Genomic DNA, 24,938 nt, shown 5'->3' on the forward strand with positions numbered 1-24,938 from the left:
CGAGACTAATAATTAACCCCGTCAGTCCACAGCCGAACAGTAGACTCTTTTGAAATGATCTTCTCATCTGAGAATGTGTTTGTGAACTCTAGGAATTTACCTCTTGCTTTTATCTTCCTCCTCCACTAGGTTAAAGTTCCCTTCCAAAATGTAAAAGGATGACCACTGTGTAGTCACAATTAACCAGGTACTTTGCTCACACACACACACACACATGCAGATACTCACATCTTGTGTCTTCTTGAACGGACAGTCACACAGAAATTCTCAGTGTGTGTTTGTGTTCACATGTGCCTGTGTGGAGCATCATGAGTTTGGAGAGCGCGTCGGCCCTGTTCATGCCGGTGTTGTTGCTGCTGGCTCTGGTCTTGGTTCTGTTCTCGTGTGTCCTCCGTAAGAGGCAGAAGATGGAGGGATCATACCAGCCCGGTGCGGAGGAGCGCAAACAGGCCAGGAACCACAGAGCTGAGAGACCCGGGCTTGCTCTCCCACTGCCCAAAGAGGAGAGACTGATCTGAACGATGCTGCAAGCCCACCACAGAACTTTCATTATAACTTAATATTGATATTTATGTGGAGTCCACACACGTGTGCAGTCCTGACAAACAAGTGAAAGATCATGGATGGAGAACCTATGAAGTGGTGGTGGGTATTTATTTGACATTTTTGAGAGAATGGCGAGAATGCTTTCACATCGCAATGCACTGCTAATGCTGACATATCCATTCAAGTATGCATGAAGAGGTTTTGCTATCACACTTGGGATAACTGAAGACAATGGGAAGTGCATTCATCAAAAGTAAAAAAAGAAGCCATAATGGTTTACAAGTAGAGCCAAAGTTTGACTTCCACTGTACTTTGTTTACTCACCTGAGAGTCTTTATGAAGGAGCCACATGGCAGCTTTACCTCCAAAATAGTTTACCATTGTAATACTGAATACTTTTAATGACTTAAATGTGAATGTTATGGTGCAGGTAATTTATTTTGTTTATTTTTATTTTTTTGGAGAGAAAAATATATACTGCACAAATGTTGTTTCGTATTAGATTAGCATTTCTGTAATATCTGTAACACATCCATATTTTTTGATCTTAACGTGATGAAGTGACTGTGTATGATTAATTAAAATGCATCTGTGAGTAAACAACCTTGTTTTTGGTTTTGGCTGTGTCAGTGTTTGCTCTGAGTTAGCAGCATGGTGCTTTGTAATCTCTGATAAGGGTATTTTGTTTTATAAATTATTAAATACATCTGGATAAAAAAAGTACCGGACTTTCTTTATTGGTCAGAATCGGTGCATTTATCAGTTTATTTTAATAACATACTGCATTTAGCTACAATGAAAGGTAAAATCAGCCTGATTTACTTTAAAGCAAGCGATATAACTTGCATTGCCTTTAAATCGACTTTATTAACTGATGTCAGCATTGAGTTTTAACCAACAGGTACATGAGACAAATAAACTTCCACAATCTCAAAGTTCAGTATGAAACGCCGAACTCAAACTTGACTCGGCAATGTTGCCTCACCAGAATCAAAATGGGGTTCAAGTGGTGTTTCATTAGACTTGTAATTGACAATCTTAAAAAGTCTTTTCAGTATAGTTTTTGCTTCAGTATGCTTGGTTTGTGATGAGCTAATGTTCAAATCTCTTCTTCAGCTCTGAGACCTTTACGGGAGCCTGGGTTTGTTCTTCTGGTGTTGATGAAACAGGCTCTTTCAGACTTTGTACTTCAGTCGGCAGGCCCGCCATTGAGCCCACATTGATTTTTTGGGACCTGGTGGGAGCTTTTAGAGATTTATCCCACCCTCGGGAACCAGAAGAGTCAGCCGAGGACTGGAACAGAGCTACGGTAGACGAAATGTTTGGTGATAGAGGTTCAGTGCTCTTCTTATCTAGCTCTTCTTTTTTGTCTATCTTTACATTGTGAGAATCTGCGGAGATAATTCCTTCATTTGTTGGTCCGTTTGGGCCAAAAGCATTTGTCGTCTTAAGCTCTTTCTGAAGTTCTTTGTCAGGTTGCATCTCTGTCCTCTCTGTAACTACTGTCTCGGTTTCCAAGCTTTCCTCCATTGATCCATTCATTTGTCCATCATTGTTCGGCCAGGCATCCTTTCGCTCCTCAGAACCCACTTCAGGATCCAGAGAAGCATCTTCTAGAATTTGTAGATCTGAACACAGATTTTCCCCTAACTCGGTCAAATCCTTCTCTAATTCATTAATCTCATTTTCTGGCCTGTCAATCAGGACATCAGGCTCCTCCCCTTCGTCAGCAGGCCCCTCCCCCTCGCCAGCAGGCCCCTCCTCAAGCTCCTCCTCCCAGCTCACGAGACTTTCGCTGTTACCAAAAGAGAGACTTAGACTCTCCTGACTTGGGTTGGCCAGACTCTTCTGAAAGAGAAATTAAATTGTGAGAGTGTGGCCTTTCCCACCATTTCAAAAAGTTTTCAAAAAAACAGCAGTCAGGTAAGACTGACACTAATTCAGTTAACTAGTGAAGTCTTTCTTGATCATGTTATTTTCATCCAGCAAAGCCATCTTATTTCCTCAGTTCACCTTAAATATGTTTGAAATGATTACTTTTTGCATTTTAGTCATTAAGTATTTAACCCTTATGGTGTATCACTAATGGCTTCCTTTACTTAACCTTTTAGAAAAAAACTAAATAAATTGGAAATAAAAGGTTGGACTTTAAAATAAGCCTTATCATGCTGTTGATATTTTATCCAAAATTATGCTACAATTATGTTGCTACAATTATCTCTAACTGATTCAGTCTCATTAATATGTCACATTTATTTGAATTAAGTAATTTTGTTTTGTAATATATATTAACAGTTCTGGCTTGAAACTTTAAATGTAATGTGTGAGAGGATCCAGGCCTTACATGAGAGATGAAGTCACTGCTGTCGGAGCTGAAGAGGTCGAGGCTGCGTGTGCCATACAGTAAACCTGGCTCTCTGGAGCTCTGGGAACTCAGCGTGTCGAAGATCTCCCCGAGCAGGTCCATCTCCTCCGGGTCAGCCAAGAGAGAGAGATCATCCTCTTCCTGTAAGTCGCTGGTGCCAGAGCACTGCTCAGGACATTCTGTTACACTGAACAGGGAAATGCATTGTTAAAAAAAACAGAAAAAAAAAATAGCAAGTCATCCATGCACCTGTGTCCTCTCATCTCACCTGTCCTCATAGCTGGTGTTGTCATCCTCTGTCTGTTGTTCATTGCCCTGGTGGCTGGGATGCTTGCGTGTCGGCCGGCGTGGTCGAGACTGAGACACAAAGTAGCATAGAGAGTATTGAAAAACGAACTATATTTACAAAGTAAAGTGAATCTGTTGTGTTGTGGTTGAACACAAGGTGGAGCCAAACTGCATGAATTATATTCATTAATCCAGTACACAGTATATAGTAGTCAGTAAAAAAAAAAGAGAGATTATTCAACAAGGTTGCACTAAATTGATCAAAAGTGAAGACATGTATAATGTTATAAAATATTTATGTCTCTCATAAATGCTGTTCATTTAAAGATTTTTTATTATTATTATTCATTAAAGAATTCTGAAATATATCAGGGTTTCCCCAAAAATATGAAGCAACACGAAATGTTTTCAACATTGATAATAATCAGAAATTTCTTGATCACTAAATCAAAATATTACAATGGTTTCTGAAGGATCATGTGGCACTGAAGCCTGGAGTAAAGTTGCTGACAATTTAGCTTTGATCACAGGAATAAATTACATTTTTCAATATATTCACACAGCAAACAGTTATTTGAAATTGTAATAATATTCCACAATATTGCTCATTTTACTGGATTAAAAATAAATAAATAAATAAATCTAATTAATGCAGCCTTGAGCAGAAGATACTTCTTTCAAAAACCAACCCCAAACATCTGACTGATAACATACAGTATGTTTTGCTTTATAAATATCATTTCTGTGTTAGTTTGGATGCCCTCAGGAGTGACTCACCCGGCCAAAGTGCTGTGTGATTGGTAAGCGATTCTGAAGGCAGTCTGATTGGATGAGGCGATACGTGTGTGGTTCACACACAGACCCGCCCCTCTGTAGCTTATGAGCTTCACTTTGGTCCTGAAAGTGCCAACAATTAAACATTAACAGACAGAAATGTGCGTTAAATCACATATTTAGTACACACAGAGGAAGCATATGCAATATAAGGAATATAAACTCACCTTTGATGAGAGGAGGTTTTTCAGCCCCAATCTGTGGTGTTTGGTCTGAGATGTAAAGAGTATTATGTCATGCAAGAACGTATTCATGTAATATTTAATAATTCCCAACAGCACAATACAAATTAATACGATTGTTAAACATATGATTTATGATTTCTTTAAATGAATCAATGTTCAACATAGACTAAATGAAAAGTTACAGTAAAGACATTTAAAATATATCTATTTTAAATAAATGTTTTCCTTTATTGTATGGTAATTTGTACAGTATTTCGAATTGTAATTATATTTTACGATAGTACTCTCTTTACCATGCTTTTTTTTCAGATACTGTAAATGCAGCTTTTTGGTCAGCAGAGAAAATTATTCTTACAACATAATCTTAGCGAGCCCAATCTTTTGAACAGTACTGTCTAAATACTCACTGCTTTGCTCGCTGTAGTCTTCCATGTCACAATCAGAGCTCCACCCCCTTTCTGTGCAAAGAGAAAGTAGCTTTTTTAATCTAGTTTTGTGTAAAAACAGCTTTTGTAAGTCAACTATGAGTTATAAAGAAAAACAAAACAAATTTGATGTCCATTCTAGTTTATTTGTCTGACAGGAAGTGGAGGGTCATGCATGAACGTGGAGAAGACGAAGGAGATTGTTGTAGACTTCAGGAGAGCACACACTCAGCACGTTCCTCTGACCATCAACGGTGCGACTGTGGAGAGAGTGAGCAGCACCAAGTTCCTGGGTGTGCACATCACAGAGGACCTCTCCTGGACTGAAAACACTGCAGCACTAGCCAAGAAATCACAACAGCGTCTCTACTTCCTCCGCAAACTGAGGAGAGCCAGAGCCCCGCCCCCCATCATGTGCACCTTCTACAGAGGCACCATCAAGAGCATCCTGTCGAGCTGCATCACTGTGTGGTATGGCGCCTGCAACGCGTCCTGCCGAAAGACTCTACAACGCATAGTGAGAGCAGCTGAGAAGATCATTGGTGTCTCTCTCCCCCTCCCTACAGGACATTTATGGAACACGTCTCACCCGCAAAGCCCTCTGCATCACAGGTGATCCCACCCACCCATAACACAGCTTCTTCAGCCTGCTACCATCAGGGAGGAGACTGCGGAGTCTCCAGGCCAGGACCAGCAGACTGAAGGACAGCTTCATCCACCAGGCTGTCAGGAAGCTGAACTCCCTCCCGAACCTGCCCCCCCTCCCCTCTTCTTCCCCAGGCACCACTGAACTATGACCCCCCCCCCCCCCCACTAATTATATGATGACATGCACTAGTCACTTGTGCAGCATTGGTCTGCTCACTCACCGCTCACTACCTCATTCGGCATGGAACTGACGTCATTCCACTACCTCATCAGTCAGTTAAATAACTGCTCTTGGTCACTTGTCACTTGTCACTTTAATCAGACTTAAGATATTTTTAATAAGTGATTTTTTTGCACTAAAAAATCTTTTAACTGCACTGTTGTTCACTTCATTGATTTGCACTATATCTGTCATTTACCTTGCGCTGCTTTATTTAACTTTATTTTTAACTTTTATTTTTATTATATGTCTTTGTTTATCATTCCCTTATTGTATAATTGTATCTACATTTTATATTTGATCTAGTTATTTTTTTAGGCTTTAATGTTAATGTTATCTGTATGCACCGGGGTCTGAGAGTAACGCAATTTCGATTATCTGTATGTATGTACCGTACATGTGGAAATTGACAATAAAGCAGACTTGAATGCTCTGCTGTAAACTGAACATTACTGTACAAGAACGTGTACGTAATCTGTGTATACTGAAAATAATGTGCACTGTATGCATACTGCAGATATCATAAGAATAGTATGGTTGTCTTCCAGAGTTATATTTCCTGTATTAGTAAAATGTACCTTTAAATTTCCCACCCACTGCCGTCGCAGTTTAGAGCCACCTGAGAGGGATCACAAACAGAAGAGGTGTTGAAATCATCCAACGAACAAACAAGTCTGATTCTGTGAGGAACGTAAACACGCACCAGATGAAGCACCACACTGAAGCACCTCTTCTTCAAACACGTCATCCGGCTCTTTGCCCTGGTCAAGTATTTTCAGCCGGCCATCAATAAACTGAGAACAACATGACATGATAATGGGAGAAACAATACAGCTGTGCCACGGTTATTCTTAAAATCATCTGCTGTGAAACTTAAATGCCATTGTTTTTTAAGACTGGGAAGGCACTAAATGCCATTGGTTAACATCATTAGACCTCATTCAGCAGCATGAACATTCTTCAAAACATCTCTATGAAAAACAGCCTCCGCAAGTAAAAGGTAGTCAAATGGTTTTGGAACAATGTTAGGGTGAGAAGATGATTTTTGGTTGTAGGTGGAATTAACTAACATATTTCACCATACTTCTGCAGTAAATTCTTCATAGCACATTAAGACGATTGTTTTGTATAACAAGATTTCTGAAATGTTTAAATATGCAAATGAGGCACTATCTAATTTAATGTGTGCCGATATGCACACATTTCCAGAACAGAAATATGAGCTTTTAATAAGCCCGGGCTCACAATTCTTGTTTCATTAACTCTATGTATTTTAAAGGATTTTACAAGGGGGATTTCCCCCCTTTTAATCACTTTTTACTTATTTTTTTTTGTGTGTTCTTGATACGATATAATTATATATTAAAATACTAAGTAATATTAATCAGCTACTTGTAGTTACTATATGGTTAGGGTTAGTTTCATGCAATTATTCATAATTTATCGTTATCATTATAGCAAGTGCATGTAACATATGTAACAAGGACACCATAAAATAAAGCACTACCCATTTTTATTCCAGTTTTAGTTATTTTAGTACTTGAAGTTAAACTAAAATGAGAAAAGATTACATTTTTTTTCATGGTTTTAGTTTTAGTTACTACTAATAACCCTGTTTGTTCTCTGTTGCATTTTGAGAAAAAAAAGCATTTAAATATATGAACTTTAGTTTAAATCTGCAGATACAAATAGAAAAAGTACATGTGTATTTAGCTTTTCCCCCACTTGTCTGAAAGAAGATATTCTCATAGAAGCAAAGCAGCCCTCAGAATTGACACTGGATGAAATAAAAAAAGCTTTCGTCTGTAGAGTCTTGCCTCATGATAACTGCTGATGTTGCGGTTATGTGTTTGCTGTTACCTCTTTGAAACACTGCAGGTGGACCGCGCTCTCCAGAAACTCCCGCATGCTTTGAGACTTGTGACTGAGAAACAGCTCATTGCAGAAGACCACCGGCCCTTCCTTCAACATACAAGAGAGTACGCTTTTATAAAGCTCTAGGTAATGTTTTGTCGTGAATGTGTGTCACTCACAGCAGGCGACTGTAAGGCATCCCTGTATCCTCCGAACAGCAGAGCCTGGGCTCGGAGGAAAGCGTGTGCGACCCCTGACCCGGGAGACGCCGCCTGTCTCTTCAGCCTGACCTTCAGTCCCGCCACCTGCAGCGACAGAGTTCACCGTAAACCTTCGTCCTCCGTGAGTCAGAGATCTGCGCGGAGGCAAAGAGTCTCACCACATCAGCCGGGATCTTTTTCAGGTCCTCGTGGGGCGACTCCAGGGTGTTGGTGTCCACGTTCAGTATGACCACGTCCTCCAGAGCTCGACTCTTCACTCTCTGCCGCACACAAACACACAGACAGAGCCGCAGGGTGAGTGTTTGTGACCAGGTGCCGCTGTGAAAGAAAACCATGGGACGAGGGAAGTGACATACCTCCGCCAGGCTGGAGTGAATTCCAATGAGGTACGGCATCGGAGCACTAAAAACGGTAAATGTGAGATGAAATTAGGCAGCATTCACACAGAACAGGTTGTATCTGCACTGTTTTAAGGCCGGGACACACCAAGCCGGAGGTCAACCGTCAGCGAGCGTTTGTCTTGATTTTTTGTTAGCATTTCTTATTTTTTGAAGACATTTTTCTAGCCTTGGTGGTTTTTAACCCCTTTAATTTAAAGGCTGTCATTCTTAAGCACAATAAATAATAATTTGTTTAAAAAAAGGATACATAAAATAAAAGAAAGAATAAAAAGAAATGTATTACTTTTATTAAGTTAGGTTATTTTAATGCATTAATAATATCCCGTCTCACCAGCAGTAGTCCAGCAGATGAGGAGGCAGCACTGGGATGAAGATGTGCTGCCAGTACATGGGGTACAGCATCCCGTTACACGCGTGTATGCAGGCCGTCAGCTGAACACACACACACACACAACAGTTAATTGAAGTCTGGTGCGTGTTTTAATAAAGCTGCCTCCTGACTAGATTCAACACAAGACATTCTTAGTGTCAAGTGACTTATCTGCCCTCAGTGAAAGAGGAGCACGCCACATCAAATGACAAATTCTCAGCCAATCAGAGCACATTTAATTGATTTTTGGAATAGAAACCAAACAATGTGGTGCAGCTGGTTGGGACACAAACTGTGATTTGTCTTGTGTAGGGTCATTATGCCACTCCTAGTTAGGTGTTACGCCGTTTTCACACTAGGGTTTGAGACAAGGAAGCAAATCCATTCAACCATTTTTGGTTTGTTTGGTTGGTGTGAAACACAACACCACAGTACGTATGCAGTTCCCAAATGGACATCAAAGCAATGATTTGTAATGTGCTTGTTGTGGCATAAAGCACTTGAAATAACCGTTTGTAAATGGAATGATCTGTTTTATCCAAAGTGAATTACAGTATATTCAAGCTATGCATTTCAGTGCTTGCGTTTCATTAGGAATCAAACTCATGCCCTACTGTTGCAAGAGTTGCAAAAGCTGTCCCAGTTCTGATTCACAAAGGCATGCTGAACTCACAGTGCTGAGTTTGCTGCAGTAAATGAGGATCCGTCTCTCAAATAACATGCTGGCGTAGAGCTGCAACAGGTTTCCCACATCCACCGCCACCACCAGCTCCGTCAGGTTCCTCTGATTCACAGACAGAAATACCAGTCAGACATTAGGGGAATAAAAAAATATGTTGTGAAATGTAATTCATTCCTGTGATGTGTAGCAGGATTTTCAGCATCGTTAATCCAGGCTTCAGTGTCACATGATCCTTCAGAGATCCCTCTAATATGCAGATTTGCTGCTCAAGAAACATTCCTGATTATTATTAAATTTAAAAAAAAATTATAATAATGATTGTGCTGCTTAATATTTTTGTGGAAACCTTGATATTAGACAAATCACGTGACACTAAAGTCTGGACTCAGGAGTAAAGATGCAGAAAATTCAGGTATAAATGATAAAAAAACTGTTATTTCATATTGAAATAATGTTTCACAATATTACCAATTTACTGTATTTTCTGATCAAATCAATTAGAAGCAAATTTAAAAGTTTTTTTGTTTTGTTTTTTTGGACCAGTAGTGTATAAGAACCAAGGATACAACATAAACAAACCCCCCACAAAGAAAAAAAAAGAATAGAACTCACACTCTCTGGAATAGACGGCAGGGCTTTGGGATCTGGCGCGATGAAGTATGGGACCTGATGGGGAGGAAACATTAATCCAGAAAATATCAACTTAAAACCATAAAAGTGATGCCTTCGAGTGAGTCCGATCTCAAGGTTCTTAGGTTGAATTCTTTGTTCATATTTTTTATTAAGTTTTAGTTAAGCGCTGTTAGAGATCCAGGGTTAGTTTTGGACACTGGGTTAATTGGATTTCACATTATGGATAGTATTAGGATTTATTAGAAGCTGGAGTGAAGGTTTAGTCCGGTCGGCTGGTTTTAATGCGGATCGGGGACTCACCCCCTCCGACTCCTCCCCTTTAGGGGCGTGCCCACAGATTCCAGACATATGGCTTCCAATCATTAGCTTCCCTTCCTCAGTGAAGAACACACCAACCTGATTGTGATGTCACACGTGATGTCATGAACAGAACTTCCACTAGCCAATGAGCACTTACCATCTGCAGCGTGATGGAGCCATTGACCAGAGGCACGGGGTGTTTGTAGAGGGCCGAGAGCAGCTCTTTCATCTCCTTGGTCTGGCAGGGCATTCAAATGAATGAAATGGTATTAGATAAATGACTTTTTTAATGTAGATCATCGGGAGACTGTTAAAATCATACTTGTCCTTTCGTTGAGTAGTCGGCTAGGTTATTCAGAAGTTTGTAGAAGACCTCAAACCAGGGCAAATAACTGTGTTGAGAGAGAAACTGCTCTTTATAGTCATGGCAGATAGTTGGTAAAGAGTTTTATTTGTAGTTACAGCTGACTATTCAAACGTATAAAGTGTACATTTATAATGAGACCTGAAAATTAAAAGAAAATGATTGTGGCCATGAGAAGCAGACTGTGAATAAATAAAGGGGCTTCATCAATGAGAATCAATCATCACTCATTTATTTTGGGTGTATTTGGAGACCTGAGGATGCACAAGCAGGTCTGAGAGCTGGACGTGAGTCTGCAGAAACCAAAGCGCTGGCATCCTTCCAGATCGGTCAGGACGAATGTGAAGTGCTGCACGGCAACAGTGTCCTTCACCCTGCCAACCACCCGACCAGCCTCAGTTAATCAGTTATAAACGGTAAAAAGACTTGAGCAACCATCTTTAATAATGAATGAGTAGTTTTCACCTCTCTATGTCATAAGGGAAGCAGAAGCGAGGCAAGCACTTCAGAGACTCCTGTGTGAGAATAGAAGAAACACCATCAAATACAGTTTCCAAAACAAGGCTTTCACAGCGATACCACTGAAGAATCATTTTCCATTCTATAAAGAACCGTTTGCAGAATGGAAAGTTTCGGTGGATGTTAAATGTTCTTCATGGAATCATCAATGCCAATAAAGAATGTTTTATTTTTAAGAGTGCACCTGCTGAGAAGTCACCTCAAAATCAATATCCGTGCAAATATTCCTTCACAAACCATTTACTTGCATAATGTGAGATATTTCTGAAGTAAAAGGAAAGAAACAAGACTTTTATATTTATGTTAATATTTGTAAAACTGCTGCTATCACCATTATACATCAGTTTAGAAAGGCTAAAACAATGTCTGTATGTTGTTCCCTGTAATACTATTATTTAACATTAATGCCTAGTGGCCTCAGTGCCATTGCCAGAAAAGCAAAGTTGCTGCAGTAGTGGAAATGGTTATAATGTTTTGATGAAAGATAAAATGTAATGTATTATTTATAACTTCTCCTTTTTCTTAAAACCTAGCTATTACATTATGAATAGCAGAAGCTATTTATTTTAGTGATTTAGGTTATTCAATTTATTTGTGCATTTGTTTTATTCATGCATTTATTTATGCAAGTATTTATTTGAGAAATGTTTTATTTATTTTTTTCTTTTATTTTTTATTTTTTTATTTTTTTTTATTATAATTTTCCCCAATTCTAAAATGTAACTAGTACATTGTGGTAAGCAAAAGCTTGACTTATTTATTTGTGCATTGATTTGTTAATGCAACTGATTATTTATAGTGTTTATTTATAGTTGTTTATTTGCAAAAAAAAAAAAATATATATATATTTTTTTTTTCTTAAAAAAGAAAAGTTGTGTTAGTTAGATGTATTTTTTGTTATTTTTACTTAATCAAAATAACCCAACTGCAGTTTGATCGAGATTGATCGGAGTGCACAATGAAAAAACATGATTTTTGAACATGGTTAAAAACTGCGTAATTTGTTTTTGCAAATGAACTCTTCAAATGAAAATCAAATGAAAACAGGAGGAAAGAGCTACAGGGATCCTCGAGTACTAACCTCATCATTAAAGTCTTCAGGGAACTGAAACAGCACGGCAGGATCTACTCACATAGAAAACACACTTGCGTCAAGTCAGTCACACCAGTTCATTTTATCAACTAGAGGATGTGGTTAAAGTCAGGTCAAAGTTAGCCACACAGGGTTACCAGTCCGGCTCAGCCAGACCTCACACAGAACCTGTCAGTCCCATCTCTCTTCAGACTGTCAGTGGGCTTCCTTTCACCCATTAGCAGATCACAGCATACTAAATAGTTCCTCTGAATTTTCTCATTCTGATGAGTGTGTATCTGCCCTGATGTGTGGTTTTTCTAGTTCAGCCATGTGACAGGAAGAGCCATTCTCAGAGTGTGTGTTTATTACATCATGGAGTCAGTGTGTGTGTGGTACCCACCTTTATCTCTGGCAATTGGGCATGAAGCTTGAAAGAACCAGTAGAATGTCTTTTCAGGGTTTTCTCTGAGAACAACAAAATCATGAACAAAACAGTCATCATAAGAAAACAGCCAAAAAATATTACACTCATCTGATGTGTGAAGCATTAACATTGTAAGAATGACCAGCGACTGAATGCGATCGGCTCTGAATCATTTTCTGCTGCTCTTCGGCGCTTCATTGGTGGAGCAGGATGTGGTTGACTACTAAATTAGAAGCACATCAACAGAACATATTTCCAGTTATGAGCTCGGCCGTCTGTCTAAAATAGAGTTATGCAAATGACACGATCCTAACTGTTCAAATAGAAATTTTTAATTGCAGGTTTTGGCAGATCTGTTGTTTCTCAGAAAAAATAATAATAATAAATTGGACTCCATTTACAATTGAGTTGAGATATCATATTCTTTATTTTTCACTCCCAAGAGATGAGAAACCAATAGATGTAGTGCTGAAGATGGTTACACGTTGATACTCAATATGATTTTCCACACCTGAGTGAACTTGAGAACTGACTTCATACATCTATAATAAATGACCAGAACCCCAGCTGATTCAAACACACTGAGACTGATGGAGAAAAGTGCACTGAGGTGCTTGGGATGACATTTTTCTAATTCAGTGACATTCAGACTTAAGGCCGTTTTGAGGATGCTATGCATTTTCGCAAGCTGGCTGAAATGAAGCAGGGAGAGATGGTGCTTCTGCGTGGAAAAGTGTGCAAACTCTTCATCTGTTCTCCTGCAGATGTCAACTTAAAACTCCCCAAATGTTGATGTTTTTGTAAGTGAGTTTTTTTCATTCAATTGTGACATGATAGAAAGACTCGCATCCGAGAACGACAGAGTGAGGAAGAGGAAGTAAGCAGCAGACCACAAAGTGAGCAAATGGAGAGAAATCGACAGAAAACGGCGAGATTCTTACTTTATCCTGGAGCCCATGATGCACTTGAATGTTAGGGCCCATTCGGTGGTGTTCAGGGCGTCAGCAGACTGAAGTCATTAAATCCTTTATTAACGTGCATCGACACACACACTTCTGCACACACACATCCTCACATCAAACAGTTCCGCCGACTAGCTCACAGCTTCCTGATCTGTGTGTGTGTGTGTGTGTGTTTGGTGTGACCTACATGACGTTTGCTGGCCTATTGACACTATAATATCCACTTTATCAATCCATATTCTCTGTAAAAACTACAATATTTTGCCCTTTTGTAGATCAAGTCTAATCTTTAGGTTGATTTGTTTCAGAAACATATTCATTTTATAGTTTTATTCCATGTTGTTCTTACTCTTTTATAGTATTTTTATCTGGCCTGTCACTAATGTGTGTTCGTACTTTATAGGCTAAACTCACACTTTCATCTAGTGATGGTTGAAAACACATAAGCACATGTTAAAGGAAACACTGGATTGGTTTCAGTGCTTTCTCATCACTCTGTTTGTATGCTCTCATCATCAATACTTGTGTGTTTGCTCTCTCTCTCTCTCTCTCTCTCTCTTAGTCTAACAATGAAACGGATCAGCATGGATGTGTTGAGCAAACTGTCTTATTCACACAGACACACTCTTTCAGACAAACACAACCTGTTCATACAGCTCCTTTAACTAATATTGTCATTGCAATGAATGCACATCCAATTCTTGGTACCAAATGTTTTGTGTGAAATGATTCCCTCTAGTGTTTACTGGAGGAAAATCATTTTAGTTGTAGAAGATGTCCGGTTTTCTGAATGTGAGTACATTGTTATTTAACGGTTATGACTCAATGGTATCCGAGAGCGTTCTCAATTTAATTTCTCAACTTTTTGTGGAAGCACTTTTCGACCTCAGAGTAAAAAAAAAAAAAAATTGTGACTTTGGGACTTTATATCCCAGCTAGAATTTTTTTGTTCAACAAATGTTCAAAGAACAGTCCCATGGATTGTTCTAACAATCTTTTTAGCTGGTAGTTTTATTGTTGTTCCCAGAACATTCTCTCAAAAGATAGGATAATGTTCTCTAAAAACATTCTAAAATGTTTATTAATAACATTATTAGAACATTATCCCTTAACATTCTAAGTAAGATTTAAGCAGAGGTTTGGATGTTGATGTCTGTTTAAAAGTAATAGTTTGGTTTGATGTCACCATAATGGTGGTAAGTGTTGGCTTTAGTTGTGCAATTTGACACTTGACTTGTCAGTAGTAATGGAAAGATGAAGCCTCACGAAGCATTAAGATTTTCAGCCAAGTGGTTCACAAAAGGGTTAACTTCTGGAAACTTAATTTGCTCACAATACCACCTGGTGGTCAATGAGTGTAAAACAAGCAGATACATAATTAATATATATAATTCATTACAACTATTAAACCAATGGTTCATATGCATGTGGCGGCTCCACAAGGTAGGTTATTTAAAAACTGAACATATGTTAAATGAAATAAAATTATTTTGGAAATAAACAGGCTAATGCCTAATAATTCCTTCATCATGTAAAACCAGCTAGTAAGAGTTTTCTGCACTGCACTGATTGCACTGCTTAATAACAGCACATGTACTTTTACAGAGAAATCTGTAACTCAAGAAGACAAAGTTCAAGAGCCCAATTGAAGCAAACAATGATCTCCGTGATGGTGGTATAATTTTAACCAATAAAACATCAAAATCTGATCCTCTGTAATTCTCAATAACAGCAGGTGTTAATCACTAATACACAATCATCATTTAATTAGTCACTTAATTATCTCATTAACTTTAACTCTTTGATGACTTGAGATTTAACTTGAGACTCATTTATGACTTGAAAGGAATGACTTGGTTCCTCCTCTGGTGAAATCAGCTGCTGAGTTCATGGGTGGAGCAAAAATATGGCAGGACTTTTACACTTTGTCCTCTCTCTCCACTTCTGTTGAAAGTCTCACCTCTGCTAACAGATCTCTCTAGATCAGGGATCCTCAAATCTGGACCTCGAGATCCATTATTCTGCAGAATTTAGCTATAACCCTAATCAAACACACCTGAGCATGCTAATCAATGCAAATCAATGTCTTTGGGATAATTACAAAATCACAGGCAGGTGACTTTGATTAGGGCTGGAGCTAAACTCTGCAGTGCATTGGACCTCCAGGGCAAGATTTGAGGAAGGGGGCTCCAGATCTTAGCATCTTCACTTATAACAAACCAATCTGACTTTATTTTTTTCTATATATATATATATATATATATATATATATATATATATATATACAAAAAAAGCTTCTTATTGATAATTAACAGAGGTTTAGATGTCGATGCTTTATTTAAAATTATTGGGAAATGATACTGTTTAAATTGTGGGCATTAGGCAGGGAGCTACTATACGTCTTGTATTGATACTGCTTTTAAGCCCCTGGGTCTGACAAATGCAAAAAAGTGAAAATGATTAGACAAAACATTACAGTGATAGGCTATTCTCTGTTCATTTATATATATCCATATATTTTTGCATACAGTGCAATTATTAAAGAATATAACACAGATGAAAATATAAATAAATATAGCTATGAAAGAATGATATAAAAGAAAACAATAAAAATATAAGAATAAAATATAAAAAGATGTATAATGTAGAATTAAATATAGAATGGAAAATAATGTGCATGAAAGTTCACAAACTGCATTCTTAAATATTAAGATACTCAGGGATGTACAAGAGGCAATGTGCATATGTGCATTATACTGTATTGTTAAATATTAAGATCACACTGAGATACATTGAGTCAATACACTATCAATGGCTCCTGAATAGAAAGTTTTCAGGATTGCTGGTGAGACCCTGAATTTCCTCAGCTGTCGCAGATGGTACACAGCAAAATCCCCAGTGTTAATTTAACATTCTGAGTGTGGACTCATATAAACTCTGAAGCAGTGTTAAAAGTAAAACACTGAAGCAGAGTTGAAGTTAATGAGATAATTAAGAAATTAATTGGGTCATGATTGACCATTATTAAAGACACCTGATGTTAAGAAGCAGAATCACCAAACGAGAAAATCACAATTTGTGTGTAACCATTATAGTGGTCAGTGTTTGCTTTAGTTGGGATCTTGAACCTTCAGATGTTTACTTTAGAGTTTGTGTTGTTGTGTTAACAGAATTATAACATACAGACAGACCAGAGCAAAGGCAATAATTGTGTGTTATTGATTGTTGTTTGAACTAATTGTCATGGAGTGATCTGAATGAGAGAGTTCAGGTTTCATTAATGTATACATAAATTAAGTGGGAAAAAAAGATAGCAATCCATCATTTTTTGCACAATATGACATGTTTTTAAAAGTTAGTTCTACATAAAGAAAAAAATATTTAGTTTAAAAACACAAACATCAAGAATCACCGTGAGCATTCACAACAACGGTGACCATCAAAAAAAAGCATGTTGTAGCCAATAAAAATTAATCCATGGCTCCCATCATGATTTGCGGCATGAATAAATTATGAGCTGAATTGTCTTTTAACTTTTTATTCTAACTATATTTTATTTTTGCTGTTTTTATTTTGAATTTTTAGTATCTAGTTTTGTGATGTTCAGAGTAGATCTTTTTATCTGGATATACTGTTTGTCACCATTGTTGAGATTCATTCGCTGATTCTTGTTATCTCTGTGTGCCTAAAATAAAGACTCTTTAATTAAAAAAAAAAACAGAATCACTTTCAAGAGATGGCTACACAATGCATAGAAAATGCAGACGCTTTCATTGTGGAATCAAAGCTGTTACAATCAATAATGGAAGTTTTATTTAGGGAAAACACTGCATATTAGTTCAGTAACTCAGGTCAAACAATGATTACATTAAAACATAATCATCAACACCCGATGACTTTTGCTCTTGACTTGCAAAACACATTTTTAAAGTAAAAGGCCACAAGCCAAGATCCCAACTAAAGCAAACACTGACCACTGTAATGGTGACACACAAATTGTGATTTTTCTCGGTTGGTTGCTTGTTAACATCAGGTGTCTTCAATAATGCTCAATCAGAACTCAATTAACTTCTTTATTATCTCATTAACTTCAACTCTGCTTCAGTGTTTTACTTTTAACACTGCTTCAGAGTTTATATGAGTCCACACTCAGAGTGTTAAATTAACACTGGAGAATTTGCTATGTACAGTCTTTGCCTGGCTTTATTAACCTGTGTTTGAATTTTTGTAGTCCAAGTCAGGTCCTCCGAGATGTTAACACCAAGGTACTTGAAGCTGCTCACCCTCTTCACAGGGTTCCCACTGATCAAAAGAGGAGTATAGGGCTGCTGCTGTCTCTTCCTGAAGTCAAAAATCAGCTCTTTACTTTTGCTCACATTCAGATAGAGACAATTGTCCTGGCACCATGATGTTAGTATCTCTACCTCATTCAAGTATGCGGACTCATTATTTTTTTGCAAATGAAGCCCAGAACTACACACTGTAAAAAAAAAAAAGTTGCATCAGCTTAAAAAAATAAGGCAACTTATCCCAAGCGCTTTTTTGAGTAAACTTAACAAACGGGGACTAAAGTCCACCCAACTTAAAATAATAACTTAATATTACATGTTGTCACAACATATATAGACAAGGCCTATTATCTATAAGCATACAAAATTTTACATTGTGAAAAGTGAGTTTCGCTTTACTGATAGCGCTTTTTCTCACACATGTAAAGAGAGAGAGAGCGAGAGTCTTACCACGCTGAATCGACACGCTATATGTAAACTATACTTTGTTGTGTTCTCCTGTCAAAATAATGGAGTTCATTTAGAATTATTCATATTAATTTGGCAATTTCATTGGCTGGCGCTGATTTAGTACCGTCCCTGTTTTGATTTCAGCAAATCAGTGTGACCGAACACAGACAACGTGATTAATATTCATGAACCCAGCAGCTCATCAATTCATAGTGCATTGTATAAACATTAGTATGATAGTAGAATTAGTAGTAGTATTATCTTTTAATTATAATTAATATGATCTATTACTATTATTTTTAAAGAAACCCTCAATGACCAAAAATACCTTAAGCATCAGCACCAGTCTTAAGTTCAGTTAAGATAACAAATATGCGGCCTAAAAGTTAATTTTTACATAAAGGCATTGTGCTAGAAATATTACTTTTATTTAGTAAAATGTATGTGATACTGCTACTACTGTTGAAAAATTTATAAAACTTTATTTCTTAAAGAAATAAATCACAATATTTCTTTCATGTTTTAATTTCAATAGCAAATCCCTTTTATTTACCAAAAATAAAATGTTTACATTTCATAATTTAAAAGACAAATTAAATTTGGGTGAAACTTGTTTACTGTTTTTCATAATTATATAACTTGTAGAAAAAACTTTAAACACAATTGTAAATAAGTATAAAGAATGGCATTGGTTTTATTATTAGTACTAAAGAGTTTTTTTTTTTGTTTATTAGCATATTTTTGTGTTTCGCTTTGGTACCGAAATTGGTACCGAGAACCGTGGATTTTCACTGGTATCGGTACCAAATACTGACATTTTGGTACCGTGACAATGCTAATCTGGCGTGTGGAAAATGGCGGCATGATCCGATTTGCCAAAAGCCGGTAGTGAGTGAGCTTTTTAGGCATTCTTAAACTGAGTGTAACAATGATCCAGTGTATTCGGTCCTCTAGATGGACAGGATATATGTTGATAAAAATTAGGCATAACTTGCCTGAGGTTGCCTTTGTTAAAGTCCCCAGTGATGATAACAGCAGCGTCAGGATGTTTGTTGATGTCGTGAAGCTCAGACAAAGTCAAGCCGCTGTCTGCTTGTGGTGGGATGTAAACTGCAGTAACGATGGTCAATGAGAACTCCTGGGGCAGATAGAACGGACGGCAAATAATGGATAAATGTTCCAGATGAGGCGAACAGGAGCGCAAAGTTGAAATATTGCTGGGGTCACACCATTTCTTGTTAATCATGAAACACACTCCTTTGACTTTACCGGCCTCGGCTGTCCTGTCCATCCGTAAAACAGAGAAGTTTTCAGACGGCATTACAGCAGTGTCCGGGACAAAGGGTGTGAGCCATGTTTCAGACAAACAAAGGATGTTACAGTACCTAATGTCCAGTTGTAAACTCATCCTGGCTCTAAGATTGTCCATCTTATTCTCCAGAGAGTGGACATTGGCGAGCAGAATGCTCGGTAGTGAAAGTGAAAGTGACATACAGAGAATCTCAGATTGCCACGATGGATTGAGGGATAAAGTGTCCAGAAACAAGTTAAAAGTAAAAATCAACACAAACCAAAGCTCCTTAACCAAATAAATATCTTGCCATGTGTTTAGTTGACTTACTGTTTTGATGATGCAAATAGTTTGATGTTTGCAGAAAATTAGTCAGTGATCTGTTTGGCATCTCAACCTCAAATCCCTTTTAATAAATCCTAAAGCACACGTAATATTCATGTCTCACGTGACAACTCCGGTCTTGCATGCGTGATATCACATTCTGTGATTATCTCCTCAACGCTTCAGATTAACAAATAAGACTCATGATAACAGCTAGAATAAGATAATTTTAATATAGAGCTGCTTGTGATGGAGCAAAACATGAACACATCAGATGATTGGGGTCTCAGATCACCCTGATAAACACCATGACGAACAGAAGTTTATTTTATCAATAAGAAAATAACGATACATAGTAAAATAGTAAAATAAGTAAAAGTGTTTAATTTTTACATTTCAGCTCTAACAAATTTTGACATCAGCTGACAGTGTTTCAAAAAGCAAGTATTCAATCAGAAATTATGCATTCACAATTTTATTCAAGTGTGCTATTAATATACTTCTTTTGAACTTAAAATAGGTAAGTATGCTTTTAGTTTACTTTTTATGTACTTCTCAGAAATGGGCTTTATGTACTTCTTTGAAATAAACTTAAAATGACGTTTAAGTATACTTGACTTATACTTACAAAAAAATCTAAATATATTTGAGCTATACTCACATTATTACATATATACATTATTATACGGTAGAGGGCGCTAGTACACAAAAAAACAACAAAAATTAAGAAGAGAAAGGAAACACCAGATACTAACACATGTAACACGATCATCTGACATGAAACAGCATCAAAACTGTAACGTTATGGAATAGAATTTTGACCGATGAAGAGGTAATAATTACAGTCAAGCTTTGGGGTGTTGATCGACTCCATCTACATTTTGATTATCATTCTGAATCCAATCCATAGTCTTCAGCTTTTTGTTCAAAATTTTATTTCTTTGTTTAAGTGTTTAAAAAATAATGCATGAAGCTATAATAAAATGTCTTAGTTTACAAGCAGATACCCTGTTCTTTCTTTGGATGTTTTGTATGTTCATGCAACAAAATATATATGCATTAAAACCTAAATAGGGACATAGTAGTATACTTAAAGTATGATGTAAAGTTCACTTAAAGAAAACTTATGAGTATACTTGAAGTATACAACTACTAAACTAGTAATTTACTGAGACTACACTTGTGTACAAAGTATTTAATTAGTAAACTGTCAGTATACCGACCAGTTCACTTTTAGTACAATTGCAGTACAAACTACAGACATAGAGGTAAACTATTAGTGTACTCAAAGTTTGGTACTGTTATACTTAAAGTATACTTAAAAGTATACTTTTGTATACAAAAAAATAAATGGGCCAATTTAGTCCCAAGGAGTATTGAAACAGTACACTTACAAGTATACTACTGGAACACTGATATTTGTATACTGTATACTTAAAAATATACTTGAACTTTACTTAAGTATACTTAGTAAATTAACTTGAAGTATACTACTTTTTCATAAGTGAAGACAAGATACACGTTATTTCTCACAAACACCTTTTCTCCTCGATGAGCAAGGGAAATCATTCCAGTTGTCCTGTGCAGCATGTAAAGGCAACATCTCAATACAGTCCTCAGTTCCACCTCGGTCATTCGGCTCTTCTTTGTACCAAAACCTGAACAACATGTATCGAATGTTTAATTATTCAGGATGACAACTTTATGAATCAACAATACCCACAGTATAACAGCATGTTTCGAAGGGAAACTAAAGTAATACAGAAGCTGGAGAAAAAGTGAAAGTACGGAAAAAAAAAAAGTTTTCTTAATATAATGTATGTATTTAAAATGTATTTGAGTTTTGTCTTGTGCTGTTTTCTAAAGGTTGTGGTTTCATAATGAGAATCAAAAGATTAAAACAAATACACTGTGATATTTAGCACTTACCCTTTATTCAGTGTTGAATTATCCACCCATTTCATGATGCCCTCCTGCTCTGTGTCAGACAAACCAATCCACACTCTATCTTTGATTAATGAAGTTATCAACCTCTGTGGGAATAAAAACGAGAGTAAGTGTGATTGCTATCATTCATTAAAGGGGACCTCATATTCAAATGTTGCTTGGACATAATTGTTTGTTGGCAGTGTGTGTAAACAAACCCTATCATTTAAAAAAAATCCACCCACTGTTATGTTATTCATTTATTTACGTTTTCAGCATTGCTGCTAATGTGACATCACATTTCGAGCGCTGGAAATAGTCGAGCTCATAATCAAGTGGGGCTTATAAAGTTTGAAATAGCACGAGTTATTTTTTATCGCACTGTGATCACATCTGTGTAATTCATAAAGTGCATTTTTTTATGCACAGTACAAGCAAATGACTACTTTTAAACCAAGTGCATTTTCTGTAAAGATAACAGGCTTGTGCTAATAGTGGAGTGTTTATTAGGAAAGACATGCACCGGTATTGCAGGAGCTTGAGCTCTTGATGCTCTGCACTATTCTCTGGAGCACCGGCTCATTTGCTTTTAAAGGGGAAGACATGAAAATAATGCGTTTTGGCTCATACCCTAAAAGTGGCATATTCAACAAGCTATACAAATTAACCGTAAAGTATTTTGAGTTAAAACTTAACATACACACTGTGGGGACATCAGAGACTTATTTTAAATCTTGTGAAAAGGGGCATAATAGGTCCCCTTTAACAGGCACTGACACAAACTCACCTGCTTCTCTTCACTCTTGATAATGACCAGATCAGCTCCACGATCCTTGCAGTACTGTCTGCTCTCAGACCAGCTCTTCAACTCAGTGGATAGGAAAAAACTAACTGAGCCCACCTTTTCAAAATCTGTCTGTAACTGTGTTTTCTCAGCAGTGAGATTGTCGACTCTGGCCTTGAGCTCCGTGTTCTTCTGTATCAAAAAGCTGAAGTTGCTCTGCAGTTTTTCATTCATTAGATCAGTGTAATTATCCTTTAACTCTTCAACTGTGCTCTTGTAACTCTTCATCAGGTCTCTCTCTGCTCTGATGGTGATGTGCAGCAGTATGTTGTTGATCAGCAGAAGAACACAAATAATCTGGAAACTGACTGTGATCAACACCAAACATCTACTTCCTCCTGACAAACAGAAAGAAGACACAAAAATCAGTTAATAACTATTCACTCCCTATTATTTGGTAATTATTATTATGATTGTTAACATTTCAAATTGACAATTGTAAGTAACTGACAAGGCTTTTTAAAAGAGTGACCTATTATAAAAAACAAAATTCTAGAAATGATATACAGTAAAATCTGCAACCAAGAACAATATTCTGTTAATACTTTTAATATAAAAGCAGAAACATAGACACATTGTTCCTAGAGAACAGTTTTATATAACAATTTTCAGTTTCTCAAACATGAACTGTCTCTGCTTCAAATGAAACTTTCTGCTTACTGCACTTTCCAGCGTTTCCATCAGTTTGGTGGCGTCCCTGTGCTCGAGGTCCAGATCTGTTAACATTTTTTCGTATATAAATTTTCGCAGATTCCATTTTTGTTTCTTATGTCTTGCAGTTTGTGTGCTCAGACGAGCTGTGCTCTCTTAGAGAGTGCACCTTGTTTTTTAAAGAGTGCTAAACTTACATAGGATGTGGTTTCATTATCAGAACATGTAGACTTTTTCCCTTTTACACTATCTGTAGATTCCAGCTATGATTTACAAGTAAAAGGATGCTATGATGTAAAAGTATAGTTACTTGAGTAAGAGTAAAAAAGTATCGGAAAAAATAACTACACAAATAGTAAGTTACTAGTTACTTTGGGTCACATACTGAATATCTATAGTCTATTTTTATTTATATTTATATTGTGTATTAATGTGTATTTGCTCTAGAGACATGCTAATGTAGTTTTGTGGTTCACCATTTTTTGGAGAGTAGTGCCTGTGCTTCAGTCAATGGTGAGCCACAAACACGGATGTTTTGTTTAAAAACAGTAACTGGCATTGATTCAGAGATAATCTCTTCGCAGTGATCTGAGTTAAATTCGTGTTTTAGTTACTTTACTTTCACACATTAAGTGTTTACAGTTTTATGCTAAGAAATATTCCTTCTCAATGGACTCAAATAAAATCAGCTAACCTGTTAGCCAGCACCCCCATTATGGCACTCACAGCAGAAAGTGCTCTACCAAACTTATAATTGTAACAGCTTCCTACTTCAGTGTGTTACAAACATAATTTTGGTGTTTTTGGAAAGAAAACCCTTTTGGGCTTTACTTTTTATCAACCAGATTTGATAATGCTCAAAAATATTAAAGGTTATAGACACTGAAGTGCCTTGATTTTTTTTTTTTTTTTTTTTTTTTTTTTTACTACACTTTTTACTACACATTTGATAAAAAAATACATGAAATGAGTCCTGGAGCAATCCAGAAGTTACATGTCTCATGAGTTTCTATTTCAAATCTGAATATAATAAAAAAGGACTCCTGCAAATATTTTTCTAAGACTATGTCTACATTCCCCACCCCCCAAATATAAGAAAATATATTTCCCAATAGTATTGAAGGCTTCTACAAACTATTTAGTCAGTAAACATACCACTGCATAGTTTTTTTTTTTTTCAATTATAAAACACTAGACAGAAACTTAGACATCATATAAATGCATTGTGAACAAGCCCTGATCTGTCTCCAAGCTGTTGCGCTTCGCAGCGCTTCATTCTGAATGGAGGTGGGATGAAGTTACAAGGTTTCCCTGACAGTTTGACAAGCTCTTTTACATGCTTTTTATTGGTTCAATATTTGATAGCTATCTTTTCATAGAAATCCACGTTTCTAGCATTTGTAAAACTTAATTTTTCTATCTCAAAAATAAATTACTAAATTACTCTAAATTACAACGTGCTCTTCATGTCACATGCAGAAATGTTAATCCATGCATTTATGACCTCAAGGTTAGATTATTGTAATGCTTTATTGGGTGGTTGTTCTGCACGCTTAGTAAACAAACTACAGCTAGTCCAAACTGCTGCAGCAAGAGTTCTTCCTAGAACCAGGAAGTATGACCATATTAGCCCGGTCCTGTCAACACTGCACTGTCTACCTAAACATTATAAAGCCCTGAATGGTTAAGCACCTCAATATTTCCACAAGCTTTTGTTACATTATAGTGGTCCATGTCTGCTACATTCTCAAAACTCACGCAATTTGATAATACCTAGAATATCAAAATCAACTGCGTGCGGCAGATCCTTTTCCTATATAGCACCCAAATTCTAAGGTTCTTAGAAT

At 36.9% G+C, this 24,938-nt stretch overlaps 2 protein-coding genes across 2 annotated transcripts; both read right to left on the bottom strand.

The window, feature by feature from the left end:
* Positions 1-1,262: 1,262 nt before the first annotated feature.
* Positions 1,263-13,432, bottom strand: LOC113097105 (DENN domain-containing protein 1B-like). Its single transcript, XM_026262310.1, has 22 exons — positions 13,296-13,432; positions 12,331-12,395; positions 11,937-11,980; positions 10,802-10,851; positions 10,591-10,710; positions 10,295-10,364; positions 10,130-10,210; positions 9,652-9,705; positions 9,031-9,141; positions 8,319-8,419; positions 7,943-7,988; positions 7,745-7,846; positions 7,545-7,670; positions 7,372-7,473; positions 6,215-6,305; positions 6,090-6,130; positions 4,626-4,676; positions 4,201-4,245; positions 3,977-4,096; positions 3,180-3,268; positions 2,891-3,098; positions 1,263-2,394 (listed from the first exon to the last, which is right to left on the bottom strand). Exons 1-22 carry the CDS (start codon positions 13,310-13,312, stop codon positions 1,639-1,641), a joined length of 2,490 nt encoding a protein of 829 aa, XP_026118095.1. The 5' UTR covers positions 13,313-13,432; the 3' UTR covers positions 1,263-1,638.
* Positions 13,433-21,192: 7,760 nt separating this feature from the next.
* LOC113097124 (CD209 antigen-like protein A) lies at positions 21,193-23,166 on the bottom strand. Its single transcript, XM_026262325.1, has 4 exons — positions 23,106-23,166; positions 22,384-22,778; positions 21,600-21,703; positions 21,193-21,328 (listed from the first exon to the last, which is right to left on the bottom strand). The coding sequence occupies exons 1-4, from the start codon at positions 23,164-23,166 to the stop codon at positions 21,193-21,195; spliced, it is 696 nt and encodes a 231-aa protein (XP_026118110.1).
* Between the last annotated feature and the right edge of the window lie 1,772 nt (positions 23,167-24,938).

The sequence above is a fragment of the Carassius auratus genome, unplaced genomic scaffold (assembly GCF_003368295.1).
Source record: "Carassius auratus strain Wakin unplaced genomic scaffold, ASM336829v1 scaf_tig00216111, whole genome shotgun sequence".
Classification (NCBI taxonomy): Eukaryota; Metazoa; Chordata; class Actinopteri; order Cypriniformes; family Cyprinidae; genus Carassius; species Carassius auratus.

Excerpts from the sequence above, each read along its gene's own strand:
- LOC113097105 (XM_026262310.1), bottom strand. Across the intron at positions 9,706-10,129 it reads GCTCCATCACGCTGCAGATG|GTCCCATACTTCATCGCGCC; the intron begins GTAAGTGCTCAT and ends CCTCCCCATCAG. Across the intron at positions 4,677-6,089 it reads AGTGGGTGGGAAATTTAAAG|AAAGGGGGTGGAGCTCTGAT; the intron begins GTACATTTTACT and ends CTCTTTGCACAG.
- LOC113097124 (XM_026262325.1), bottom strand. The coding sequence starts at position 23,166 with ATGTTAACAGATCTGGACCTCGAGCACAGGGACGCCACCAAACTGATG. Across the intron at positions 22,779-23,105 it reads ACTGATGGAAACGCTGGAAA|GAGGAAGTAGATGTTTGGTG; the intron begins GTGCAGTAAGCA and ends TCTGTTTGTCAG. Across the intron at positions 21,329-21,599 it reads AATTCAACACTGAATAAAGG|GTTTTGGTACAAAGAAGAGC; the intron begins GTAAGTGCTAAA and ends CATGTTGTTCAG.